The sequence below is a fragment of the Vicugna pacos genome, chromosome 5, assembly GCF_048564905.1.
Source record: "Vicugna pacos chromosome 5, VicPac4, whole genome shotgun sequence".
Taxonomy (NCBI): Eukaryota; Metazoa; Chordata; class Mammalia; order Artiodactyla; family Camelidae; genus Vicugna; species Vicugna pacos.
The window spans coordinates 68,436,228-68,462,090 of NC_132991.1; the positions used below are offsets into that span (position 1 = coordinate 68,436,228).

General features: G+C 35.3%; 2 protein-coding genes across 3 annotated transcripts in view; both read right to left on the bottom strand.

Moving 5' to 3' along the window:
* The window catches only part of NBEAL1 (neurobeachin like 1), a 124,341-nt gene extending 107,471 nt beyond the window's left edge, over positions 1-16,870 (bottom strand). The window contains exons 1-2 of the mRNA XM_072961428.1: positions 16,741-16,870; positions 554-645 (exon numbers count right to left, since the gene is read on the bottom strand). Coding sequence (XP_072817529.1) covers positions 554-645; positions 16,741-16,791 — 143 coding nt within the window. The 5' untranslated portion in view covers positions 16,792-16,870. The remainder of the gene's footprint in view (positions 1-553; positions 646-16,740) is intronic.
* Positions 16,871-16,887: 17 nt separating this feature from the next.
* CARF (calcium responsive transcription factor) overlaps positions 16,888-25,863 on the bottom strand; it is a 61,301-nt gene continuing 52,325 nt past the window's right edge. For both annotated transcript variants that reach the window (XR_012072789.1, XR_004189965.2), the window contains 3 exons: positions 24,339-24,492; positions 18,177-18,404; positions 16,888-17,021 (listed from right to left, as the gene is read on the bottom strand). The gene's annotated coding sequence lies outside the window, so the exon portion shown is untranslated. The remainder of the gene's footprint in view (positions 17,022-18,176; positions 18,405-24,338; positions 24,493-25,863) is intronic.

Genomic DNA, 25,863 nt, shown 5'->3' on the forward strand with positions numbered 1-25,863 from the left:
TCTCTGAACACACTGATGTTTAGGGAAAGCAAAATGCCCTGACTCAATAGGGAGAGAGCATGGAAGCCCTGCATCCAAGACCTTCCCAGGCCCTGTCCTACATGTATACTTTATAATAATTCTGTAATCATAAGGACATTTACTAAGCTCTGGGAGTCATTCTAGCAAATTACTGAACCAGAGGAAGTCATGAGAACCCACAAATTAGCAGCTGGTTGGTCAGAAGTGTGGGTGGCTCCCAAGACTTGCAAGGGGAATCCTGTGGAGGACTTTGCTGTTAACTTGTGGGATCTGGCACTAACTCTGGGTAGTGTCAGAATTGAAGGGAACTGCAGGACACCCCGTTGCCAGTGCCTTACTAAAGTAAAGAAGAGGCTTCTAAAAGCCAGGTAAGACAGCTCTGATAAATCAGCAATGTCTGCCATGAAAGCAGGGTTATGCAGGAGTATCACATGTGTCATATAATTGCCATCCTTGTACTAGGACACCAAGTTAAGTTTTTGTGACAAAAATCAACAAAGTCACCCAAGGATAGGAAATTGTTTCTACATACCTGGTAGGCAGCTTTTCAAAGTCAACATCTAAGAATTGTTCATAGCTAGAAACAAAATTGTCCAACCACAGCCTCAGGTAATCTGGATCTTTCTGAAATAAAAAAAACCATTGTAATATTAAGTATATGTCAGGTATTTTTAAAAAATGCTTTCATTCTTTTAACTGAGCAGATGTGAAATGATAAAGCTAAAGAAGCAACAATATGGGATCTCTAGTGATATTCAGGAAGACTTATGTGCTGTTTTAGATAGGTATTAAGTATAGCGAACCCACTCACTCACACAAAGAACTACAGTCTTTTTTTTTTTAACAGAAGAAAATCAAACAAAGTTTAATAACGTGGACAGGTGGGAGATCCAGGAAAATTGAGTAAATCACCAAAATGGCCAAGAACTATAGTCTTAACAATGTCTTTTATGATTCTAACAATCTGCTCTCCCCTATCTCTGTGGCCTTATCCACTACCACCCTATACTATATTGGCTTTCTGGATATTACTGGGACATGCCAGACATGCTCCGACTTTAGGCCTTTGCAATGGCTGTTTTCTCTACCTAGAACACTCTCCCCCAAGATAGCTGAACAGCTAATCCCTACATCTTCTTCAAGTCATTCTTTAAATGGCTTATTCTCAATGAAGCCAAATTTTACCACCCTTTCTTAAAATTGCAAACCTTCTTACTATCCTTTACCTTATATCCTATTCTGTTGTCACACCTCATCTTGCTCCTTCACCTTCTAACATACTCTATAATTCACTTATTTACTAATTTATTGTCTGTCACTTCCCCTAGATTGTAGGCTTCACAACTGCAGGGCCTATCTAAGGGCCCACCTCAAGAGACTTATTTTTGTTTACTAATGGGCACCAAGTACCTAAAACAGTTCCTGGCACTGATCAGGTGCTCAGTAAATACCTGTTCAATGAATTAATGAAAAATACAAAGTGCATAATAGAATAAAATTGGAGATGGATCATTAATCTAAACATAAAAACTTAAAAATCTTCTAAAAGAAAATATAGGCGAATACCCTTGCAAACTTAGGGCAAAGATTTCTTAGGATACAAAAATCACAAACCAAAAGAAAAAAATAGCAATTGGTCTTAATCAAAATTAAAAACTTCTAGTCATCCAAAGACATCATTAAGAAAATGAAAAGGCAAGCCACATACCAGCTGAAAATATATCTGACAACACAGACTGTATCAAGAATATATAAAGAACTCCTATGGATCAATGTAAAAGGGATAACAACTCAATTTAAAAATGGGCAAAAATCTCAGACGTTTCACAAAAAAAGGTCAAGAATGAATGGCCAAGAAACATGCAAAAGCATTCTTAATATCATTAGCTATCCAGGAAAACACAAGTTAAAATGAATGAAATACCATTACACGCCCACTAGAATGGCTAAAATTTAAGACTGTCCATACCAAGTGCTGGTAAAGATGTGGAGTAACTGGAACTCAAATTTCTGGTGGGAGTATAAAATGGTATAATCACTTGGAAATACTTTGGCAGTTTCTTTTGAAGTTAAACATAAATTTAACACATGGCCCAATTATTTCTCTCAAGAGAAGTGAAAACATATATTGACAAATATACTTGTACAAAAGTTTGTTCATAGAAGATTTATTTTTAATAGCCAAAGGTTGGAAACAAACCAAAATTCTATCAACAGGCTAAATGATAAACTGGTAAACTGTGGTATATTCAACAATGGAATGCTATTCCATAAAGACAATGAATGAACTACTGATACGACAATGAACAGAAACTTCAAAAACATGCTGAGCAAAAGATGCCAGGCACTAAAGCGTATACGCTGTATGATTTTATTTATACGAAGCTCTAGAGCAGGCTCTGGTGACAGAAATTAGATCACTGGCTATCTTTGGGAGGACTGACTACAAAGGGGCACAAAGGAAACTTATCTAGGTGATAGAAAATTTCTATTTGTTTTATTAGGGTAGTAGTTATACAAATGTTTGCTTGTATCAAAACTCATCAAATTGGACACTTAAAATCTGTGCAATTTTATGGTCTGTAAATTACATCTGAAAGCTGATTTTAAAAAACTGTGATTCCTCAGAAATGTCTTTTTAAATATAAACTGCATCATTAAAAATGATGCTCAGATTTGTTTCCTTCACCTCCTTAGCACTTTACTCAATTTCAGTACGATGGCCAGGAATCTCACTTAGTCATTAAATATCATTGGTTAGGCACTGCTCTTGGATAAAGGGAACTCAAGTAATTTATTTCCCTAAAATAAAAGCATTACACTACAAATCAGAATTCCTAAAAGAATGTTCCCAGAATATGCAGACTGCTGACCTTTTGTATATTTGTTTTTTCTATTAATATACTGTTCCAAAATGAGATCATAAATTGTTACTATCCACATCATCACTGAGAAATAAGATGGAAATATTTCAGAAAAAGAACAACCTCTTGTGAGAAATTTTCTCAAGGGTTTCATTAGTTGCTTTTTTTATTTCCAACTAGCACATCATTCATTCATTCATTCATTCATTCAGGGTAACACTCCAGAAATACAAGTAGCTGGAGTTTTCCTTACAATGGTTCCTTTTTAATAAAGCTCAAGATTAACTCTCTGTAAAGTTAGAAACAAAACTGTCTCCTAATGCAATTAAGAATTAAGGCATTTCTCCTCATAGTTTATTTACAAACTCTACAGTATCTGGTTCAGAATCTGAAAGTCAGGGCTACCAAGTGTTGGGTAAGTACAGAGTTCTCCTAGGAAGCTGTGAAACTAACAACAAGGAAAGAAATGGTACTTAAATTTGGAAATGTTTCATTTACTAAGAAGTACAGTTTGAGATTCTGCCATGTGCTAAGTACTAGAACAGGCATTTAAAAAATATACATCATCTCATTTACTCCTTACAACTATCTAGAGAAGGTTTCATTTTCCCCATTTTACGGGTTAGAAAAGCAAAGTTCTAAGGATATATAACTTCTCCATAGTCACACAGCTTGTAACCGATGGTGCTGGGATTAAAATACAAAGATTTATGAATCCACTTGGGCTCTTCCCACTATGCTACACTGTCTTTGAACTGAGTGGGAATAAAATGGAGCTTAGTGAGCAAAAAAAGGAAAAGAGGAACTTAGGATCAGTAAACTCACAGCCATAAAGGTTTTAACACAAAACAGCCACATTCCACATAACCTGAGAAAACCCTTAAAGGGTCTATACTTCACTGTCAAAGGTCATAAAAAGAAAAATGTCCACACACCCAGAAACAATATTAGTTAAATCTCAAGCTTAAGTCACTGTCATGATTAAGACCGTTTGGTGCACTGAAACACCACAGTAAGGTCTACCTCCCCATTTGTACGCTATTTATTAACACAATAAACAAACGTATTAAAGACTGTAGGAGCACTAAGGCCAAATTACATAGATTCTAACCCCTGCTCTGTCACTTTCTTGAACAAATCACCCTGTGTTTGCACATCAGTTTCTTCTATAAAAAAGAAGATAATGGTAGTATCTTTCTTTAAAAGGTTGTTAAAATTAAATAACCTAGTGTCAAGGGCTTAGAACAATGCCTGGCACAAAGTATATACTCAATAAGTATTAATATTATTCTTATAACCTACTATATGCCTAAATTAGGAAACACCCACAAAACAGGAATGTTCTATGCTACATACACACATATTTAAATATTTCATGATCCCCTGTGCCACATGATTTTAATTGTATTCTTTTCCTTTCAAATCTCTTTGCATTCACTATCAGTGTGACTTTGGGCAGGTTACTTCATGTGACTTGTTCTTGATCTGTAAAATGAAGGTTAATACTTCTCACTTCATAGGGTTGTTGAAAGCACTGCATAAGATAATACATGCAAGGCATTCAGCAACATCTGACATTTAGCAACTGCTCAAAACATGGTTGACTACCATTATTAAGATATAGACTGCTATCATGTTGGTCATGATCCAATAATAAAATAAGCAATTATAAAATAATTTAAATGTCAACTTTCTTGATTTTATACTCAACCATTCATCCAATCATCTGCTAGTAAGATAGTCCTTCTTTTGGACTGTTAAGTAGCTCACTATATGTCTCTGTAGCTTTAAATTCTCCCACCTACACACAGCTACCAATGGGATTTGTTAAACTTAAATCTAATCATCTTTTTTCCCTGTTCAAATACCTTCAATAGCTCCCCATTATCAGAAGCTGAAGACTAAACACTAGAGATGTGCTATCCAGTACAGTGACCACTAGCCAAATGTGATTATTTAAATTACATTAAAGCACAGGAGCCTTTTACCTGTTCATAACATTCATTCCCCTGCTGGGAGGCTTTAGTGGGTAATAGAATTAAGAAATCCATACAATTTTACCTAGTTCTTAATGGGCAGAGTTACAGGTAAGAATAGGGAGAAACACCTTCCTTCCTCCACACAATGATATTTGGGTTGTAGTATTCCTTCAAGTTTTATAAACTTTTACACACATACACATATTTCAACCATATGCTGGGCAACTCCCAACTTACATAAGTTGCATTTTAAAAGTTCATTTAAGTCAGTTATATTCATGATATATTTTTTAATGTCCTAGCAAAAGAAATTCTTCCCACAGAAACATTATTATTAACAGTGATTAGTCTCTCAGGCCAGCCCTCAAGTTTTTCTGATAGAACCTAGCTACTTCAAAAAAACATTTAATAAGTACATCCCAGCCAGGTATCAACCAAGGACAGTGCTAGGCTCTGTGGACATGAAAACAAAACATAATCTTATATCAATTATACCTCCATTTAAAAAAATAATAATCTTGTCCTCAAAGTGCTCTTTCTCCAATAGAAAAGAGAGGCATTTAAAGAAGCAAAACATCATGAGAAGTAAAACAGTTGTGAAAAGTACTGAAATAATACGAAGGAAGTTACTGAATCTGTTGAGGCTGGGGGTAACTGACTAACAGAAGTACTCCTGAGTTTTCACACATCACACACAGATATTCTTAAGCAGAGAGGAGGGAAGAGGGGGAATTCCAGACAGATAGAAAATAACAAGGTATGCTCAAAGACATACAATGTTTGGTATTATTCCAGTGTGGAAAGAACGGGTAGCACTGGGGCAAATACATAAGATTATAAGACTAGAGAAGTCACCATTTTTACTCAAGTACTTGGGAACACTGTTCATTTGGATTAGAATAGATAAAATTTGAAAAGGTAAAAAAAAGAAAAGATGGCTGTGCTTAATCAAGTTTGAGAAGCACTACTTAAACAAAGTTAAACAAGATTTTTAACAAAACACTATCTTTAAGATGCAATATGCTTTATGAATGGTACTGGAAGAGGTGAATATACTATAAAATTTCCAAAACATATATAATCACAAATCTTATCTTCCTGACTCAATGTCATTAGTTTTATCAAGGAAACACTTTGCATTGGTTGATCCTTTCTATTCTGTTTATTATTTTATTAATTTCTACTCTTTCTAAAAGCACTTTATTAAATGAAATTACAAACATACATAAAAGGTATTCAGAATGGTAATAATGACTCAGTTTCAACAATTATCAAATCATGCATAACCAATCTTCTTTCACATAAATCCCTGTCATCAACTGGATTATTTTGAAGCAAATCCAGATATCATCTTTCAGCCACAAATATTTCAATATATACCCCTTAAAGATTTTTTTAAATATGACAATATTACCACATCTAAAAAAATAAGCAGTTCTTTAATATCAGTTGATGTTCAAATTTTCTGGACTTGCTCATAAATGCCCTTAACTGTCTGATAAGATCAGGACCCAAATAAAATCCACAAATTGCAATTTGTTGGTACATCTTTTAAGTCTTTTTAACCCTATAGGTTTCTATTACATTTCTTCTACTTCTTTTTTTTTAAGAATCTCACTTCCAGATTCCTAAGATTGTATCCAGATACAGATTGTGTTTATACCATTCATCCCAAGATGTTAAATAACTGATAATTTACTAAAATTAAGCATCCCTTAATTCATGTCAACTTTCTTACTTATATATAACTCCTTCAACAACTGAACAATAAACATAAGAAATTTGAGACTTTTCATATAAAAAAAAACTTACAATTTCCTTCACTCTACTTTCTTTGGGTTTATTTTGTTCTTTTCTTGTCCTCTTGAAATGTATGATATATTAAAACTCTATTTCTGCGTAACAAATTAAATTTAGGAGCTTAAACAACAAATACGATCTCAGGTTTTTTAGGGCCAGGAATTCAAAAACAGCTTATTAAATGGGTGGTTCTGGCTCAGCACTTCTCACGAACCTGTAATAAAGATGTCAACTAAGGCTGCAGTTATAGCAAAGCTTGACTAGGCTGGAGGAACTACTTTCAACTTCACTCATGTGGTGCTTGGCAAGGTTTCAGTTCTTCACAACATGGGCTCCTCCATACGGCTGCTTACAACATAGCAGCTTGCTTCTCCCAGAGTGAATGATCCAGAAAAAAAAAACTAACTGAGATGGAAACAATGGTGTCTTTTCTAATTTCGGAAATGACATACCATCACTTTTGCAGAATTGTACTGGTCACAGACAAACCCTGGTACAATACAGGAGAGGACTGAAAAAGGGTGTGAATACCAAGTGTGGAGATCTTGAAGGCTGGCTACCATAAATGACTAGTTCATTAATTTTTAGTCTTTTTCTCTTTTCTAACACATTGTTTACAGCCATAAATATTCCTAAGTAATGCTATAGGTCTCCCTTGTGAAGTTTTAAAATGCAGTACCTCTATCATTCAATTCCAAAAAAAATTCTAATATTACTTGTTCTTTAATCAAAGGTTTAACCAATTAAATTAGAATACTCCCTCATACCACACACAACAATCAACTCAAAATGGCTTAAAGACTTAAACATAAGACAAGATACCATAAACCTCCTAGAAAAGAATATAGGCAAAACATTCTCTGATGTAAATCGTAGCAATGCCCAGGTAATTAAAAATCAAAGCAAAAATAAATAAATGGGACCTAATTAAACTTACAGGCTTTTCCACAGCAAAGTAAACCATAAATAAAGCAAAAAGACAACCTACAGACAGGGAGAAAATATTTGCAAACAATGTGAATGACAGTGGGTTAATTTACAGGATATACAAACAGCTCATACAACTCAATAACAAAAAAAAAAAAACCCAATCCAAAAATGGGCAGAAGACCTAAACAAACATTTCTCCAATGAAGACATCTAAACTCTAAATGGACAATAGGCATATGAAAAAATGCTCAATATCGCTAATTATCAGAGAAATGCAAATCAAAACTACAAGGTATCACCTCACACCAGTCAGAATGGCCATCATTAAAAAGTCTATAAATGATAAATGCTGGAGAGTGTGGAGAAAAGGGAACCTTCCTACATTGTTGGTGGGAATGTAGTTTGGTGCAGCCATTATGGAAAACAGTATGGAGATTCTTCAAAAAACTAAAAATAGACTTACCATATGATACAGCAATTCCACTCCTAGGCATATATACAGAGGGAATTCTAATTTGAAAAGATACGTGCACCCCAATGTTCATAGCAGCACTATTTATAATAGCCAAGACGTGGAAGCAACCTAAATGTCCATCAGCATAAGACTGGATAAAGAAGTTGTGGTATATATATACAATGCAATACAACTCAGCCATAAAAAAAACACACCATTTGCAGCAACCAAGTGAAGTAAGCCAAAAAGAGAAAAATACCATATATAATATCACTTATATACGTGGACTCAAAAAAAAAAAAAGACATCAATGAACTTATTTACAAAATGAAGATAGACTCACATAGAAAACAAACTCATGGTTACCAGGGGAGAGAGGGGTTGGGGAGGGATAAATTGGGAATTTGGGATTTGCAGATACTAACTACTATAATATAAAAAAGATAAACAAGGTCCTACTGTATAGCACAAGGAATTATATTCAATACCTTGTAGTGGCCTATATGAAAAAGAATATGAGAAGAAATATATATATGTATAAATGAATCACTATGCTGTATGCCAGAAATTAACACTGCAAATCGACTACACTTCAATTTAAAAAATAAAATAAAATGCAGTACTTTCAACATTTAGTTCCAAAAAGATTCTAATTTTCCTTTATTACTTGTTCTTTAATCAAAGGTTTATTTTAAACTGTACTACATGGCTTCCAAACATTTTTTAAAAATCTTTTTTCTATTTCTACCTTAGTTATATCTCTTAACTACATTTTTATCAGAAAACATACTCTATTATTTCAATCATTTGGAATTAGCTGAAACTTACTTTGTCATATCATCATTTTTGTAAATATGTATGCTTGAAAGAACTGTGTGTTGGATTTAATGTTCTATATAAATCCTTTTCAAATTTGCCAATCCTATGTTTAATTCTTCTCTATCTTTACTGATTTTTTTGGGGGGGGGTCTGTTCATTCTGTCAGTTCCTGAGAAAATTGTATTTTAAACAACTACTAAAATATGATAAATTGAAAAAAAACCTACAATGATTGTCATATGTTCATTTCTCAGCAGTTCTGTCAATGCTTGCTTTATTTTGAAACTATGTTATGAGGCACACACAAATTTTAAATTGTTGTATTTTCTTGATGAATTGAACTGTTTTTGTCTTACTGAAAATGGCTTTATTTCACATTCCTCTTTGAAAAAAAAAGTCACTTGGTTGGAAATTCTGTATTAGTAAGTCTTTTCTTTAATCATGTCAATCCATTACCCTTTCCCCATCATTATTACTGAAAAATCAGCTATTAATGTATAATCCCTTGAAGATACTCTTTTTTTCCTCTGGCAGTGTTTAAGACTTTTCTCTTTCTCTTTGGTTTTCTGCAAAACCACTACAGTTCCACTATGATGTACCTTGGTAGGGAATTTGTTTTATTCATTCTCCTTGAGATTCAACTGACTTTGATCAATCCTGAAAGCTCTCACCTGTAATCTTTTCAAATACTACATTTGTTTCATGTTTTCTTTACTCTCCTTTTCAGAGTCCAATTAAATGTACTAAAACTTTTCATACTATCCTTCATTTTCTTCCATTTTCCAACTCTTTGACTTCACAGGATATATTCTAAAAGAATTCTTGTATTCTTCCTTCCAACTCTATAATTCTCTTCAGCTATCTAAACTCATATTCTATTTATTGGTTTTTAATTATCATTATTTTTTTTTCCTATTCCTAGACATTCTTCTTTAAAATTATTAGGTCATTTTTTGTATCATATTTCTCTAAGACATGTAATGTTTTACATTTTGGCATCTTTGAAATCAAAACGCATCTTACAATTGCTCAGAAATACTGCCCTTGTGACTTCTTTGTCATTGCCTGCACAATATGGAACAGTACTTATCTTTCCTACTATTCTAATGTTTATTCTCAGTCAAGATTATGTAGTAGTTAAATACACCAAATAAAACTGCTTTTTTTTTTTTTTAAACAGAGGCAAACTGTTTTGAAATGCTTGAATGACTTATGTGTGAAATGCATGGATCAATTCATGCTTTGGTTCAACCTGAGAGTAGATTATTTTATCAGTCTGAATCTAAGTCACAAGACACACATTAGAAGAAAATGTTGATAATCTTTAGATACAGTTAAGAATAAGTCTGAAAGGTCCTTGACCAGAAAAGTATAAAAATCAAGAATAAACATTTAAAACCTTTATAGATGTTTCTCAGTAATTTTAAGTCTGTTGAATTTAACTTAAAAAATAGTAAAATGGGGACTGGTATTTTTAACATCTTTTTCCCCCCAATCTTTTTAGAACGACTTTACTAAAGCTACCAACAATCTGTTAACTGTGAAATCCAATAGTGCTCCATAATACTTTTCTTCAATGCTATGCTGAATCTGACACCACTGACTACTCACTCCCTTCTTTATAACATCCCTCTACTTTCTGAGGCAACCACTCACTCCTGGTTCTCCTCCCAAACTCCTAAGAAGCTCTTCTTCCTCTATCCTCTCCTTAATGATAATGTTCTCCAGGACTCACTGACTCCTCTTCTCTTTTTACTCTCCTATAACTCTTCAGTAATTACCAGAAAAATGACTCTCAACTCTTATTTCCAGCATAGACTGCCTTCTAGACTCAATTTTGTGGGGTGTTTCTCTACCTAGATGTCCCCCAGGCACTATTAACTCACATGTTTACCTGAAAACCTAGTGAACCTGCATTTGTTAACTTGGTGAATGGAATGATTCAAGTAGCTTTCAAAACAAACAAACAAAAATCCCTGAAAATTATTTTAGGCTCTTCCTTTTCCCTCTTGCTTCACATCTACACATTTAAGGTCTTTCAATTCAACATTCTACCAAGGAAATTTAAATACTGATATTCAAAAGGAAAGAATAATAGAAATTTTCTTGCACCTTAACAACTTTTTATAGTAGTGTAAAAGCTCCACAAGTCAAATCACAAAGGTAATATTCCTTTCCTAAGGGCAACTCTCATGTCTATTAACGTAAAATATTTATTTGTTGCTTTCTTCCACGTCTAACTTCTTAAAATGAGCATGTACTACTGAGATGATGATTTTGTTTTGTTTAAGAGTCAAACATTAGTTTCTTAATATACAAAGTCATTACTAGGTCAGAAAAAATTAAGAGCTATTTCTACACTTTCCACATTCCACAGACTTATGAAAAATGGGTTAAATTATAAGGGTTGATATATATTGATATATCTTGCTAAAAGCTTCACTTAGGTTTATAACCAAAATTGTATAAATAAATTACAATTTCCTCATTAGAAGAGTATTCTTCATCCATTTTTTCCAAATTAGTATATAAAAAAAGGTACCTGTGTTTTTATCCAAATAAAACACCTCTAAATTCTATTTTCCTTATGAAGAAAAACTTTTATTCAGAAAAGGAAGTTTACACTGAGCTCATTGCAAAACTATCTATTTCAGTCATATTCCAGATTTAGCAGGACAAAGGGCAACAGCAGGAAATGGAGCATCACCAAGATCCAAAACAAACTTGGTTTAGAGTTAAAAAAAATCTCAAATCATTATTGGGATAATTAAGCACTAGGCTTGAAAACAAAAAAAAATACAGATTAAAAATTAAGACATTCATGAGCACAGCTTCATCACTATCAGTAAAAAGACAAAAGAGTATTTCCCTCTACTATACAATACAAAGACAAAATGGAAGTAATCTTGATACACACACTCTCATGCTCACATACGTATTTTTAAAATACTAATAAAGATTACATTTTTATATTTTTGATCCTTATGGTGCACTTAAATACAGTCAACTCATTTTGTTCTCAACAACTGTGAAAGATATTACAAAATAGTAAATTTTTCCAGCTGGCAGACGAAAAACCTGAAATTTAAAGAAATTAGGCTCTTAAGATCAGAAGCAGAACTGGGACTATATCTTGGCTCTAATTCTGAAGTTTCACAAAATTTTTCATTGTAAATTGAATCTCAACCAAAAACAAAAACAAAAATCTAGTGACAAAAATGAACCATGAATTTCAAACCACACTGCCACATTTCAAAATGCCGTGTTTTTCAGTCACTTTGTATCTTTTCACTGAGTTAATGCATCTGATACTTTCCACTAGACAGAACAAAAACAACTTGATTTAATCAAATAATTAGAAAAGCTCAGTTTGTCTTCTGCGTATTCTGGTAACCAACTACAGCACAATCAAAAGGCTAAATGTTGAACTTCAGAAATACATCCTTATGCTTACCTAAGGGAAGCATTTGAGACAGTGATACAAATATGTCTGTTCTATGTAACGTATGAATTCCAAAAAGTTGTATAATAATGTAGAAACCCAAATTATTCTTAACATCGCTCTTAATTTTTTTGGGGGGGTGGTAATTAGGTTTATTTATTTATTTTTAATAGTGGTACTGGCGACTCAATCCAGGACCTCGTGAATGCTAAGCATGTACTCTACCACTGAGCTATGTCCTCCCCACTTAGTGCCATCTCTCTTACCACAAGCACATTAAGAAATAATGTCAAAAGATACAAGGACTAACATGGTGCCTAACACTGATAATATCAACTAAAATCTTTAGATATTAAAAAATAAATCAAGTTGCCGTCTACACTTTAGAAAAATATGTTTAGACAAGTAGTAGTTAACTACAGAACTAAAATTCAGGTACATGATTAAACCTGTTTTCAAATTAATGTTTAACTTATAAGAGCTATATGAAACGCACTGTTGATGATATCCTTGACCCTGGGTGGGGATGACCATTCGGAAGGCAAGGAAAGTTCTGACTACATAACTTGAATTAGTAGTCTTACGCATTGTGAAAGAATCTGTATAAAGCAGGAATGTTGGGTAATCAGAAATTATTCTGCCTGTACTATGTAATAACTACATGAGGTTAACAAATAACCTATCAGGAAGATGCACGTTTTTAACAATGCAAATAAATCCTATTCCTAGAAAGAGAAAGTGCAAAGTGAGATTTGAACAGTTTGGTTAAGAAAACAAACTGCAAAGTTTTTTTACCCAAGTTCTCTCAAAATACTGAGTTTACTATGTGGGAACCCATCTGGTAAGCACTGGAACCAATGATTTATTTTAATTCTACTTAAAAAACTTTAATCACTAGTATTTAGGCTTGCAACTAAACCCAGACTAATGGGAAAAAGACATATTTATTAACTCCTTAGTATTCCTCTGACCAAGCAGTATTACCCAAGGGTTAATTCTGATACAGTCAGAAATAATTTAAACACTTATTTAAACAATAAATAAAATAAATAAATAATTTAAACATTTGTTGAACTTTCATAATGTTTAACGGCAACCTTTAAAACATCACATTACACAGAAACATTATGATGGTACCTTAAAACTCATCTATTGCTTATACACTGTGGAACACCTGTGCCAAGGTTAGCACTGGGGCAAAAACAGAGGATATCTTAACCATACATATTGCCCTGAAGCAGATCTTCATAAATCTCCAAAGTCATCTTCTTTAATCAGGTATGTGTACAATGTTTGATATGAATAGCATACCAACTAGGGCAGCAAAATAGCAAACAATGTTTAAATTTAATCATTAAAGATGAACTTGATACTCAAGAAAAATAGTCGCATTAGGAGGATGCTAGTAATCAAGACATTATTCCGAAAACAAAGAGAAAGAATCAAACATTTATTCTACCTGCCTTCCCTTTAAGGAACTGTCATCAAATAACTGATACGGGAACATTTCTCTATATATGTCTACTAATAAAAAAAAAATGTAACACTGGAATCAGTTTTGCAAACTCCTAATGAAGTAATTAATGCATAAAGGCAAAAGTCACCGAGGTCCAAGACACTCATGAATGATTCTAGCCTCTCCCCACCAAATAGCATGTGAATTAATTAAGCCTCTAGATCTGCCAGTCTGCAAACACCAGCAGAAATAACAATTAATTAAAAATCAAGGGAATTTAACCAGCAAACCCAGACTAAGAAAATTCTAAGGTCAAAACCTGGTTTCTTCACAAATAAATAGAAACAATAAAAAGTGTGGTGAGGGGGAACCCATAGATTAAGACTTAAAAGACTAATTTTCAGCAAAATACAATGTGTATATTTTGTTTAAATATTGTGGCAAACAAACAGTAAGAAAATAAGAACATTTATGAAGCTACCAGGAAAGTCTGAACACCAATCAGATGTTTAATGACTTAAAGAATGATACTGTGATTATGTTTTTAAAAGGTGTTCTTATTTTATAGATGCATTTTTAAACATTTATGCCTAAGATATGTTGTCTGGGATTTTTGCTTTAAAATAATCAGGAGTAGAGGGAGGGGTTGTGGAGGGTTATAGATGAAATATCACTGAATATGAATTGATAGTTATTGAACCATGGTAACAGACACAAAAGGGTTCACTACAGTATCTTCTTTATTTGTGCTGTTTGAAATCTTTCATAATAAAAGCTTAAAAAAGAAAGATAAACTAAAAACTTCTATATAGTAACCCACAGAGTAAGGACAAAGAAACTCCATGTCCCTCAGAGGTCAAAACAAATGAGGATTTTATGGTGAGTTAAACAAGATTTCTCCTTGTACACAAACACATACACACAGGTATGAATTTAACACTACTACTAGACAAATGGGAAAACTGAGACTCAAAGAGGTAAGTCTTGTTCAAGGTTACAAAAGAGCAGCAGAGCCAAAACTAGACTCCACAACTACAAGCCCAGATAAAAGAAGATCTGAGCAGTCCTGAAGTAGTCCGAAAAGCCATGGAAAGTGCAAAAAAAGGTCTTAAAAGTTAGCCAGGTCAGACAAAAAAAAAAAAAAAAAAAAAAAGCCAGGTTGTTCGAAGGGCTATAGGCTAGAGTGAGAGCAATAAGGCTAGAGGGTACCATGGAGAACTGAGTATTTGGTAATCATTGGCACTAGGGAGCCCAACTGTTAAATCTATGGTGCGTATTTGGAAGCTATTTGAATTCAAGTTGTTTGAAGAAAAGAAAGTTTTTTCTAGCTTACAAGAAACTACTTATATGAACTAGTGAAACATAAAATCATTATTTTTAAATGATTTTTTGAAAACAGTTGAAAAAACGTTTTAATCTGATTAAATGCACAAGTGATTTAAATCTTAAACATAAAAACGGGATTTATCTTCCCATCCAAGAACAGGCTTCAAAATTTGACCATGAAGGGCCTTCATTATTTACACAGACAGTCTCATAAAAGAGTAAGGATTCATATTTATGTAAGTCACTACGAACAAAATTTCTGTGTATGTCAACAAACTACACTATCTTTTCAATAAGCACAGTGTCACTTAAATAAAACATGAACTCGACCTAGAAACAACATAACTAATTAATAAGACAATGTAACCCCATTTACCTTTTGTCTTCTGAAACTATAAAATCTACTAAGTTTCATGGATTTTTAAAGAAATCATTTTCAAACTAAGCATGCATATACTAAAATGCATTTTAATTTTTAGCTGACGTGTTAATGACTTTTCAAAAGTGGTGAAATGGATTCCTTTTTTATTGGAGGAGTGATCTATTTTTAAAAAGACATTTCTGGCATTAAATTACACAAGACTAAAACCTATTTTAAAAATCCGTATTAAACATTTCAAAGTATATGCCCTTCAGTAACTGTAAGAAATACCAAACCAGGAAGTCACAGAAAATTCCAATGTGAACTCAAATATTTAATATTAAGATAACTGAGATCATCTGTTAAAGAATAACTTGTCCTTTAAAGAGGTGAAAGTATAAAAAGGGAGCCTGAAGAGACAATGCAGAAACAGAAGCTCAGACCTGAGTTCTTCACACAGACCTAAAGTAACTTAAGTAGTAAATTAGAGACATTCCTCTGACCCTTGCCAGTATTTCCAAAGCAATAACGCAGCTTCTTACTCGAAAAACATGTTTTTAAGTATTACTCTTCTCCCTCAAGAACCTAAAATTAAAGCTAACGTGCAAAAATTCACATAAAGACGAAGAGAAAGTTATTTTTGAATGACAAAAGTAAAAACAATGAGTCATAATGGAAAAGAGCATGGACTTCAATCAGGCAGTACCAAGTTCCTGGCTCAGTTCTGCTTCTCACTAGTCCCTTTAAACTCTGCATCAGTTTTTCTCAACAGTAAAAAAGAATAATTACAATACCCATCTCACAGGATTGTTGTGAGGATCAAATGACACAATGTACTAACATCATGGCAAGCTCACAGTAACCACCTCAAATCAAAAACCTTTTCATATAATCAATAACCTTTTTAATAAGATTTAAAAGGTCAATTATGAGAAAAATGCTTAATGTTCTTCTCATAAAAATATCTGTCTCCAATTGTGGGAGAAAATAAAGAACAAACAAAAAATACAAAGATCTTACTTATCTCTTAAGGTCATAATTTTACTTATATAATTTTAGGATCACTGAAGACAAATATCAAATTAAAACCACACCCTATTAGTATGCCAATATTGTGTTTGTGTCCAAACCCGGAAAAGTGGAAAAAAAAAATCCTGTGTTTTTAAATTTAGGGTCATCACGATGAATGAATATGCTATTATCAACTAAATTAAGTGCTAATAAGGCCAGTCACAAAATTTTATAACAAAGTATTTTAAAACTTAAAAATAAAAAGGAAAGCAGTTACCTTTGCACAATAAAGCATCCAAAGTTCAAAGAGTCTCTCTCTGGATGCCATTCTGGCTTTCAATCTGGCACTTTAATTTTTCCTCAAAAAAAAAAAAATTATGTTCAGGACCATAGCATGTTCATTTTATTTTCCAAGTTTTTCAGCCGTTACAGTAAAGCTCAAAGCAGTAGGGAAAACAAAAAGAAGTCAAACAAATGTACTGTCTTCTGGCCAATAAAACTGTTTAAGGAGTTACTCCAACATATCTTCATCAGTGATTGTCAGGCAAGTATATAAATCTGTAAAAAGAGAAAAATATGCAAGGGTTTGCTGAAAAAAGAGGCCATCTTAATAATTATATGTTTATCAGAACTAGAGCTTTATCTACTTCACTTCCCACAAACAACCGGCTAAGCTTTTACACTGATTAAATTTCACAAAAACTTGTGTTACCGCTAATACAGTATTTCACATCAAAAAAAAGTCAGAATCCTCCTAGGCAGAACTCAAATGTGAGTACTCATAACAAAAGATACGTCCGGTGATAATAAGCAGCAAAAACGCGTTCCCACGCACATATTTTCTATAAACATGAAGAAAAAGCACACGTAACTACTGACATATTTCAAAGACACAGAATCCCTTAGAATTTTCTAGTCTACTCCTTAAAACTTGCCGGGAATGTTTGTCGTGTTGCAGGGCAGGGCGTGGGGAGGAGGGTGAAGAATTTCTGGTTTGTTTGTCTGAACAGTCCTCAGAGAGTGAAAGACGACCTGCCCACCGGCCCCTCTACCTCTCCATCCAGTAAGAAGAAAGGAGCATACACGCACCGGCAAGGAAAACACCCCGGGAAAGCCTCCAAGTGTTTTTCGGGGACCTTTAAATTTCCTCCTCCCATCCTAGACAACCGAAAGGGTGGCAAACTTAAGGTGCGCCAAGCTGCCGAGAGAAGCTCTGGAAAGGGGGAGACACGAGCTTGGCGTTCCCGGACCCGCTATTCACGCCCTCTGGACCGCGCCGGGGCACGCCCGGGTCAACCTGGCCCCTCACGGGCGCCCCTCACTCTACGGCGCGTTCACCACCGAGCAGTCGGGGCCCTCCATTTCTGCCACGCGGCCCGCTCTTCCCTACGACCCGCTTCCCCTCACCGCGCTCACATTGCGGGATCGCGTCGCCGCAGCCGCCGCCTCCAGCCCGACGTCTAACTTGCTCCCGTCTCTCCCTTCCCGAGCCGAGGCCCCGTGTCACCCCGCAGCTAGGAGACGGGCGGGAGGTGGAGGAGGCGCGGCGGCGGCAGGAGGCTGGGCGCGAGGACTGGGAGGAGCCAGGGGCGGGGCTGTCCTCTCGGCTAATAATTCCGGCCTCTAAGGATTTACCCGCCCCGAGGCACTGGCTGTTCATTGGCCGGAAGGCAGGGAAGGGGCGGGACGACGGGAAGCCTCGCCCCAACATACCTGCGCAGTCGCAGTCGACGGGGATCCCGAAGACCTGGCGGTGGTGCCGTGAGGGGCGCTCCAGTCTTCCCCAAGCTGGACGTGTAGGAGGGCCGACGTGCTTACGTCCACCCCCCGCGGCTGCTGGGGACTCGCAGGCCGAGCGTTCGGCTGGTGGCGTCATTTCCGGGAGTCATTTGAGGGCAGGGGTCCCTACGGTGATGACTGCAGGGTATTTCGTTGTGATTTCTGTTTGCAAAATGGGGATAGGTCCTGGGAATGTATAGTAAGAACAGACCCTTGCTCCCACACCTCCCAAAAAATCCTTTTCCTTAATCGTGTTTGTGTCTCATACTTTCGCCTCCACCGAATGTCACGTACAAGGGCTTATTTTACCACTACTAAAGGTTTCCGAAGGGTTTTGCTCTTTCAAGAAAAGAAACAAAAGGAAAACGGCTGCATTTACTCGATACACAAAACTTTTTGGCGAGGAGGAGGGAGTTGCTTAAAGAGAAGAGGCAGACACGTGAGATTAGTACATGTAAACATTTTTTAAGAAGGTAGGAGTCAATCCGGAGCACCTAAACGTTCTTAAAACATTTCGATTTTTGTTAATAGGTGTAGACAAAAATAGAAGAATTAATTGGATATAAAATTGCAGGGCAGGTTCAAGTGAAATTAGAAATAATCAATATACAGCTAAAGGTTATAAACATCTCCATTTTAAAACATCGTTTCCTCCTTTGTATTTTTTAAAGTAGAAATAGGTAAAGCTCTAGTTTCTATGCTTACCACTACAGAGTACCTATGGAACTGTAAACTCCAGTGTAATTAAAAATTAAAATGACCTCAGTGTTTCCATGGAAATAAAAAGACCTCATGAATAAAGAATTACTATTATTCAACTGATACAGAAGCCTGTTACTCTGAAAGCCACACACTGTTTCATAGCAACTACAAGCTGGATGTTTTCGTTTTGTTTTATTCTTGCCTATATATTTTGGTTAAATTATTCTTGAAAGTCTATATACACCCATATTTTTTACTAATATAATTCTGACATAAAAACATTTCAGTGTATTTTCAAACATTAATCAAACCTGAAGAGAGGAAAGACATAAGACAGTTAATATATTTACATAATTCTAACCATCTTTTAAAGCCAGAATTTATACTACCATCTAACCATATTTTAGGTAAAAGCAAAATAAGTGAAAAAAAATAAGTTTATTAAATCTAAGATTGAATAAAATATAAAAGAGATAACCAAAAATTGATAGTTTAAGATAATTGGTTAAAAAAAAGACTAGAAAGTAAAAAGACTAGAAAGAATAAAAGACTTTTCTGAACTATTTTTATAATGAAGCCTAGAAATCTGAATCCCCTCACACGCAGGGGAGTATTAAATGTAAATACAGCATATTAAAGGGCATTTAGATTGGAGTTACCCTATATCGGAACATCTCTTGGAGACCCCGTTATAATACACTGAATATGTTATTTGTTGACTAAGGGACTAAAGAGATTACTTCAATTGGCAACTAATCTGAGGTACTTCCCGCCCCTACATTCTCTCAGTTTCCAAAGTGGACTCAGATGACCAGTTTGAAGCATTGTTGCTGTTCCTTTTAATTTCTTAGCCATTTTTCCTGCTCTAGCTAACCTAAGTGTTCAAGGGCTAGGGCTAGATCCTGAGCATTCTTCTCTTTATTTACATTTCTTCTCAGGTGATATCTCTGTTTTCTGTTTTTAAATACCATCCATATCGCTTCTCGGCCTTTTGGCTAAGATCAAGTGTAAATACCATCCATATGTTGATAAATTACAAAAATGTTTATCTCTAATCCTGACCTCTAGATTTGTATTTCTAAGTGCCTACTAAACACTTCCATTTGGAAGTCAAACTAACCAGGTCCAAAAGACAGCTCTTGCTTTTTTCTCTTCTGAATCTATTCCACCCCAATAAGTCTTTCTCAACTCCATAATATTCACTACCATCCTTATAGTTGCTTAAGGCTAAAACCCTGGAGTGATTCTTCATTCTTCCCCTTCAGTTACCATCCCTACATCTTCTCTCCAACAGACCATCAATCAGCAAGTCTTGATGATTCTCTCTCCAAAATATATTCTGAATCTGTCCATTTCTCTTTGCTTGCTGTATTGCTGTAGTTCCAAGTCACCTAAGCTCTCAACTGTTCAATTCCAACAACCTCCTAATTGCTCTTCCCATTTCCATTTATGTCCCTCTACGGTACATTCTCCTACAACACATAAAGCAAGGTATACCACTTGGCCACTAAAAATCGTCTAATGGTTTTTGTTGTACTTTGGATGAAACTGACCCTATGATTACCATGGACTCCAAGGTGTTCTGCATCTCTCTGACCTCATCTCACACCATTTTCTCTATTGCTCGCTAAGCTTAGCCACACTGGCCTTCTTTCTGCCCTGTAACACATTTCTTTCTACCTCAAGGCCTTTGCATTTACTGTACCTTCTACCTGTGAAATTCCTCCCTCTGCTTTGTGAATGATGGCTCCCTTTCATCTGTGGAATGCTATCTCCCTGAAAATACCTGTTGGTAGAGCAAAACAAAGTTTTCTGCTTACTATAGTAAGGAAAAATACTACCTTGACAATCTTAGCAGTGTCTCTGAGGGGGAAGCACAAAGGTAAGATATTTATAATGTTTTGATGGTCTAGTTTAAGTTGAGTTTTTCAGTGCAAGGGCTTGATAGGTACTGGGTAGAGTCTGCAAAGCTGATGGGGACCTCAAGTCAAAGTTACCAAAGAGTCCTCCTTCTCATAGAAATGGGCCTGCTTTAGTACTATGCTCAGCCATTGGCTGGGAGTAACATTGGCTGGGAAGCACAGCTCCTGCACACAAGCACCATGGTAGATTCAGAGCATAGCAGCCAAGGCCACTAGTCGATTACTCCACCTGCAGCAAGACCTTTGAGTGGCTCATTTTCATAGAAGCCAAGCCTCACCTCTTGCACTGAACAGACTTATCTCTTCCCATGGGTTCAGGATGCAGATCTTCCATGGCTCTTGTGGAACTATTTCCTGAGGGGAAACTCAGATGGGACCTCTGACACTGCAGTTGATCTTTGGGGTCACAACTGGTACTAATACTCTCCCTCTTCCAGTAGCTATTCTAATTCTAATCCTTCAACCTCAGCTATCACCTCTTCAGGTCTTGGTGGCTTACTGGTGGTGTGATTCAAACCTTAACTCCTGAAGGTTCTGAGCAATCATACTGTTTTCATGCTGACACTGCCGCCTGCATCCATTCACTGCTACAATGGGGCATGGGAGTACCAAAAGGTGCCCAAATGGATCATCTGAGCTCCACATGTAGTCCCCCTACCTGACCTCCTCCTGCCAATCAGGGTCCATCACCCCTGTCTTAATGCTGATACCTCTTCTTACCTGCTGGGGCTGGTGTCAAAGTGCACTGACAATAGAATATCTTATAGTACAATAAAAACTTTGTTCCCCCTGGCAAGAGTATGTTCCCTTTGGGAACCAGAACCTCCAACCTTGCAGGGCCCAGAATTAAAGGGGTGGGAAGCACAAATCTCCCAGTGTGTCACTGAGAATGATGGTAAATGGAGCCACTCCTGCTTCTGCCCCTTGGTTAGTAGACCCATGCATTCTTCCTGTTGGGAACACGGCACCATACAGAGATCTATAACTTAATGCATATGCTACATCATCAAGGATGGCACTCATCCTTTCAGAATGTAGCCTCTGAGTTAAAGCTGTAGCTCTGTTTTTAGAACACCATTTCAGCATTCTATGAACTTGCCATCTTAAGTGCAGCAATTTCTTTAAAAAACAAACCATATATATTATTTTGCATACATATTCATACCTCTTCGTAATTATACTGACTGTAGTCTTAATTGCTGCACTTAAACTAGGTGACCAACTTTTTCTCTATATACAAAACTAGAAGACAGTAAACCAGGAACTGTTCAGCTACTTTTCTAATGAGCATGCCTGTCATTTTATCTTTATACATTTGAAGGAGACTATGTATATAACAAAATCCAAAGGCACTTTTACACCCTGTAGATCTAGATCTAGATCTATTTTAAAATGTACAATAGCAACAGTAAGATAAAACTGTTTAGTGGCCAATGTTTTGTCTCATTTTTTTCTTTAGATTTTATGCAAGTATTTAAAGATTATGTATCAATTAACTTGGTTTAACATTTGTCTAACCTATTTAAGTTACCTGAAAATCTATAAATTTTAGTTAAATATAAAGTTCTTATGAATTTTGATACTATAGAAATACCATAAGATTATAAATCTTTTAAAAATACTGGCCATTATAGTTTTATCTAGTCAATCACAATTCTAAATTTTTGTAATCTTTAACAGTTTGTAGAAATAATGATTCTAATGATGTCTCATTTGTCCAATAAAACCAAAAATAAAGTTTTAATTATGAGGTGTTCAACATTTATAATCTAGAATACTGTGTTGACATTAATTTCATATAGTAAATTCAGGAAGAAGATAACTTTTTCAGTCCTTTAAACCAGTATAATTAACTCATTCTGATTTGTCCAATGATTCAACTATTTATCAAGAATATTCTATGAACACTTTCTATATAAAATAAAAGCTCTGCATTCATAAATAAAATTATAAAAACTCTAAATCCTGTTTCAAAGGCCTTCATCTTAGAATCATGACCTTCTCTTCTTTCCTTATAGTTTTAACCAGAAATAGCTCTTCAAAGCAATTTTAAAGAAAAAGAAACACAAAACGGTTTAATGATTTTTTTTCTTTCCATTTTAGAAATTCATCATTAGATATTCCTAGATTGAGCACATAATGACAGGATAATTGTTTTCATCAGCGAATCTTTAATGTTTCCCTAGGAGGGGGAAGAGGAATAGAGAGGAAAAAATGAATGGAAGTCAGCTTTAGTCAAACACAAAATTATCATTGTAAAAGACTAATTCTCTTTCCTTAATTAAAGAGAAAATAAAATTGAGATGCAGGAAAATTCACTTTGACATACATGCACGGGAGAGAGGGAGGGACACCAGAAAGGAGGGGAGAGTCATTACAACTAGTTTAATCATTAATTTGGGTCCCTTGACAATTTGATTTGTATGATTAAAAAGCCAGTAGTTATTAATACTTGAAGTAAGGAAATAAGAGGGAGGGTTCTCTTGTATTAAACAAAGTGATCTTTCTCTTTTAAATCAACAAGACCATCTCCTCCTGAGGCCTTTGGAAGGGAAGAAGAAAAAATCAGAAGGTAAGACAGAACTAACAGAGGAACACAGGATAAGGAAAGTGGAATAGAAGAATAAAGGATGTTATACTGAAATTGTGATTTAAGGGGATCTAAAAGAGATGATTTTACATTTTTCACATTGTCCCCTTGTCTTTGCCAATGATTCTTTTAAGGAGGCAATTTCATAATCCCTTGAATATATTTTGGAAATTTCCTCTTGCCTTAAAATGTAGACAATTGTATATTTGGGATATTGCTTCCTCTTTACTTCAAAGTGCCTCCCAAAAGGAACAATTTCATTCACATCAAGAGTTCCCCCACAACACTGTAAAATGATTATGAATCAATAAAAAAAGGTAAAAAAAAAAAAGAGTTCCCCAAAGTAACCATTATACTCACAAACAATACTTCTATCATGTAGAAAGTTAAGATGATACATTTTGATCTTAGTATAAACACAGATAAGATGCAGGAGTTCAGACTGAGTGGGTACAGAACTAGAATCAGGATAAACCTATGAGACTGGCAACAGTCGAAGAGAACTTGACTTTCAGTGGACAAAATAAAACAAGAGTGAGTAAAGTTCTGATAAGAGTTTCATAAATGACCCAAGACAGTTTTTTCAAAGGAGGCCAGTCTGAAGGGAGACTTTCTGAACATACAGACTTATTCCCATCTGCATCCCTATGAACTTCCTCTTACAGATGCACAAGGAAGAAATGACAAGGACAAACAGTAGGGTTGTCAGTAATAATGCAGATTTCTACCCCAAATAAGAGCTTTTCAAACCAATCAATGGATTTTTTAAAAAGACTTTTTTATTCCTAGATAACTACTATCAAACTAAACAAACTAAACTTAGCATTTGGAGTGTTTGATGAAAAAATAGGAAATCAGACCTCAGATCCATTATGAACTTACCTCACCACTAGCATGGGAGAGGCCCTGTGCAGGAAGCACTGGAGAGGCCCTGTGCAGGCCTCAGAAGATCAGCGCTGTTTCAAAGTTGATCAGATGCTGATGGGACCTCCGAGACAGTCAAATGTTGGCTCTTTTAAAATATCTCCAAATTAACCTGAAAATAGATAAACAACAAGGACCTACTGTATAGCACAGGGAACTATATTCGATTTCTTGTAATGAGCTGTAATGGAAAAGAATCTGGAAAAAAAAATATATATATAATCTGTTGATAAAGCAAAACAATTTTTTGCTTACTGCAGTAACGAAGAATACTATCTTGATAATCTTAGCAGTATCTTACAGGGAAGTCAGGGGTGCAATATTTACAAGTTTTCAGGATCTGGTTTAAGATGAGTTCCAAAGCAGGGGATATGAGTGGGATTAGCAAAGTTTTTACAGAATATTTTTTGACTAGACAAAGGGAGGTGAGAGTTTAGAAGTAAGTCTTTCACAGTCTTCTGCCTTTTTAGACTAATCTTCTGCTGTTCTCTACACTACGTGAATTGTTTATTAGCCTGGAACTACTTTGACTTAAAATGTTTTCCCCCTTGTTTGATTTGATAGTACTTACCAGACTTACAGTCAGCAGGTAACACTGTCTGGTTCTCAATAATTACTCAGTCACTGTCGCCCATTATTGGAGAAAAACACACACACATGCTGACTAATCTGACTTTCAATTTATGAACATAACTTTAAATGAATCCTTAATCAAGTAGGCCTATTAATAACAATATGCTTTCCTAGTCTAATTACTCTCCTACTAGCTTTCCTCCTAAACGCCCTAACACACTTCCCCAACACATCAATCTCTAGATTCACCTAAGGGCTTTGCTTCTTATTTCACTGTGAAAACTGAAGCAATCAGAAGAGAATTTCCAAAGTCTTTCGTACCCACCTACTAGCATCTTTACCCACGTGGTCTGTCTTGTCATCCATCCATAGGCAGAGCAAGCATTTTCCTTTCTTGCAGCTCCCTCTTACTGCATTACTCCGCATGGTATCTACATGACTAACTCTCTCCTGTTCTCTTCAAAGGAGTGCTTATGTGTGCCTGATATGTACCTTCTCAGAGAGGCTCACTCTGATTGTCCAACTTAAAACTGAAACTCTCTCCACACTGAGCTCCATATTTCCCTCTTTCTCTGCTCCATTTTTGTTCTATATCACTTATCAACCTAATATAAATACCTCATATAATAATACATATAAATACATATACTTTCATATAAGTGCATATACTTATTTATTATGTTTATATATATTTATTTGTTATGTTTATTTATTGTCTACCTCCCTCTACTGGAATGTAAGTTCCAAAAAGGCAGGAAACTTGTGTTTTGTTGAATGAATGAATGTCCATCATTAAGATTTTAGAGTGTTGTTGTAGAATATAAATGTAAAAAATGCAGGAGTTTCTAAAAGCAGTTACAGATGCAAGAGTCATGGGCAGAAAATTGTTATACAGTTTCATTACAGTAAT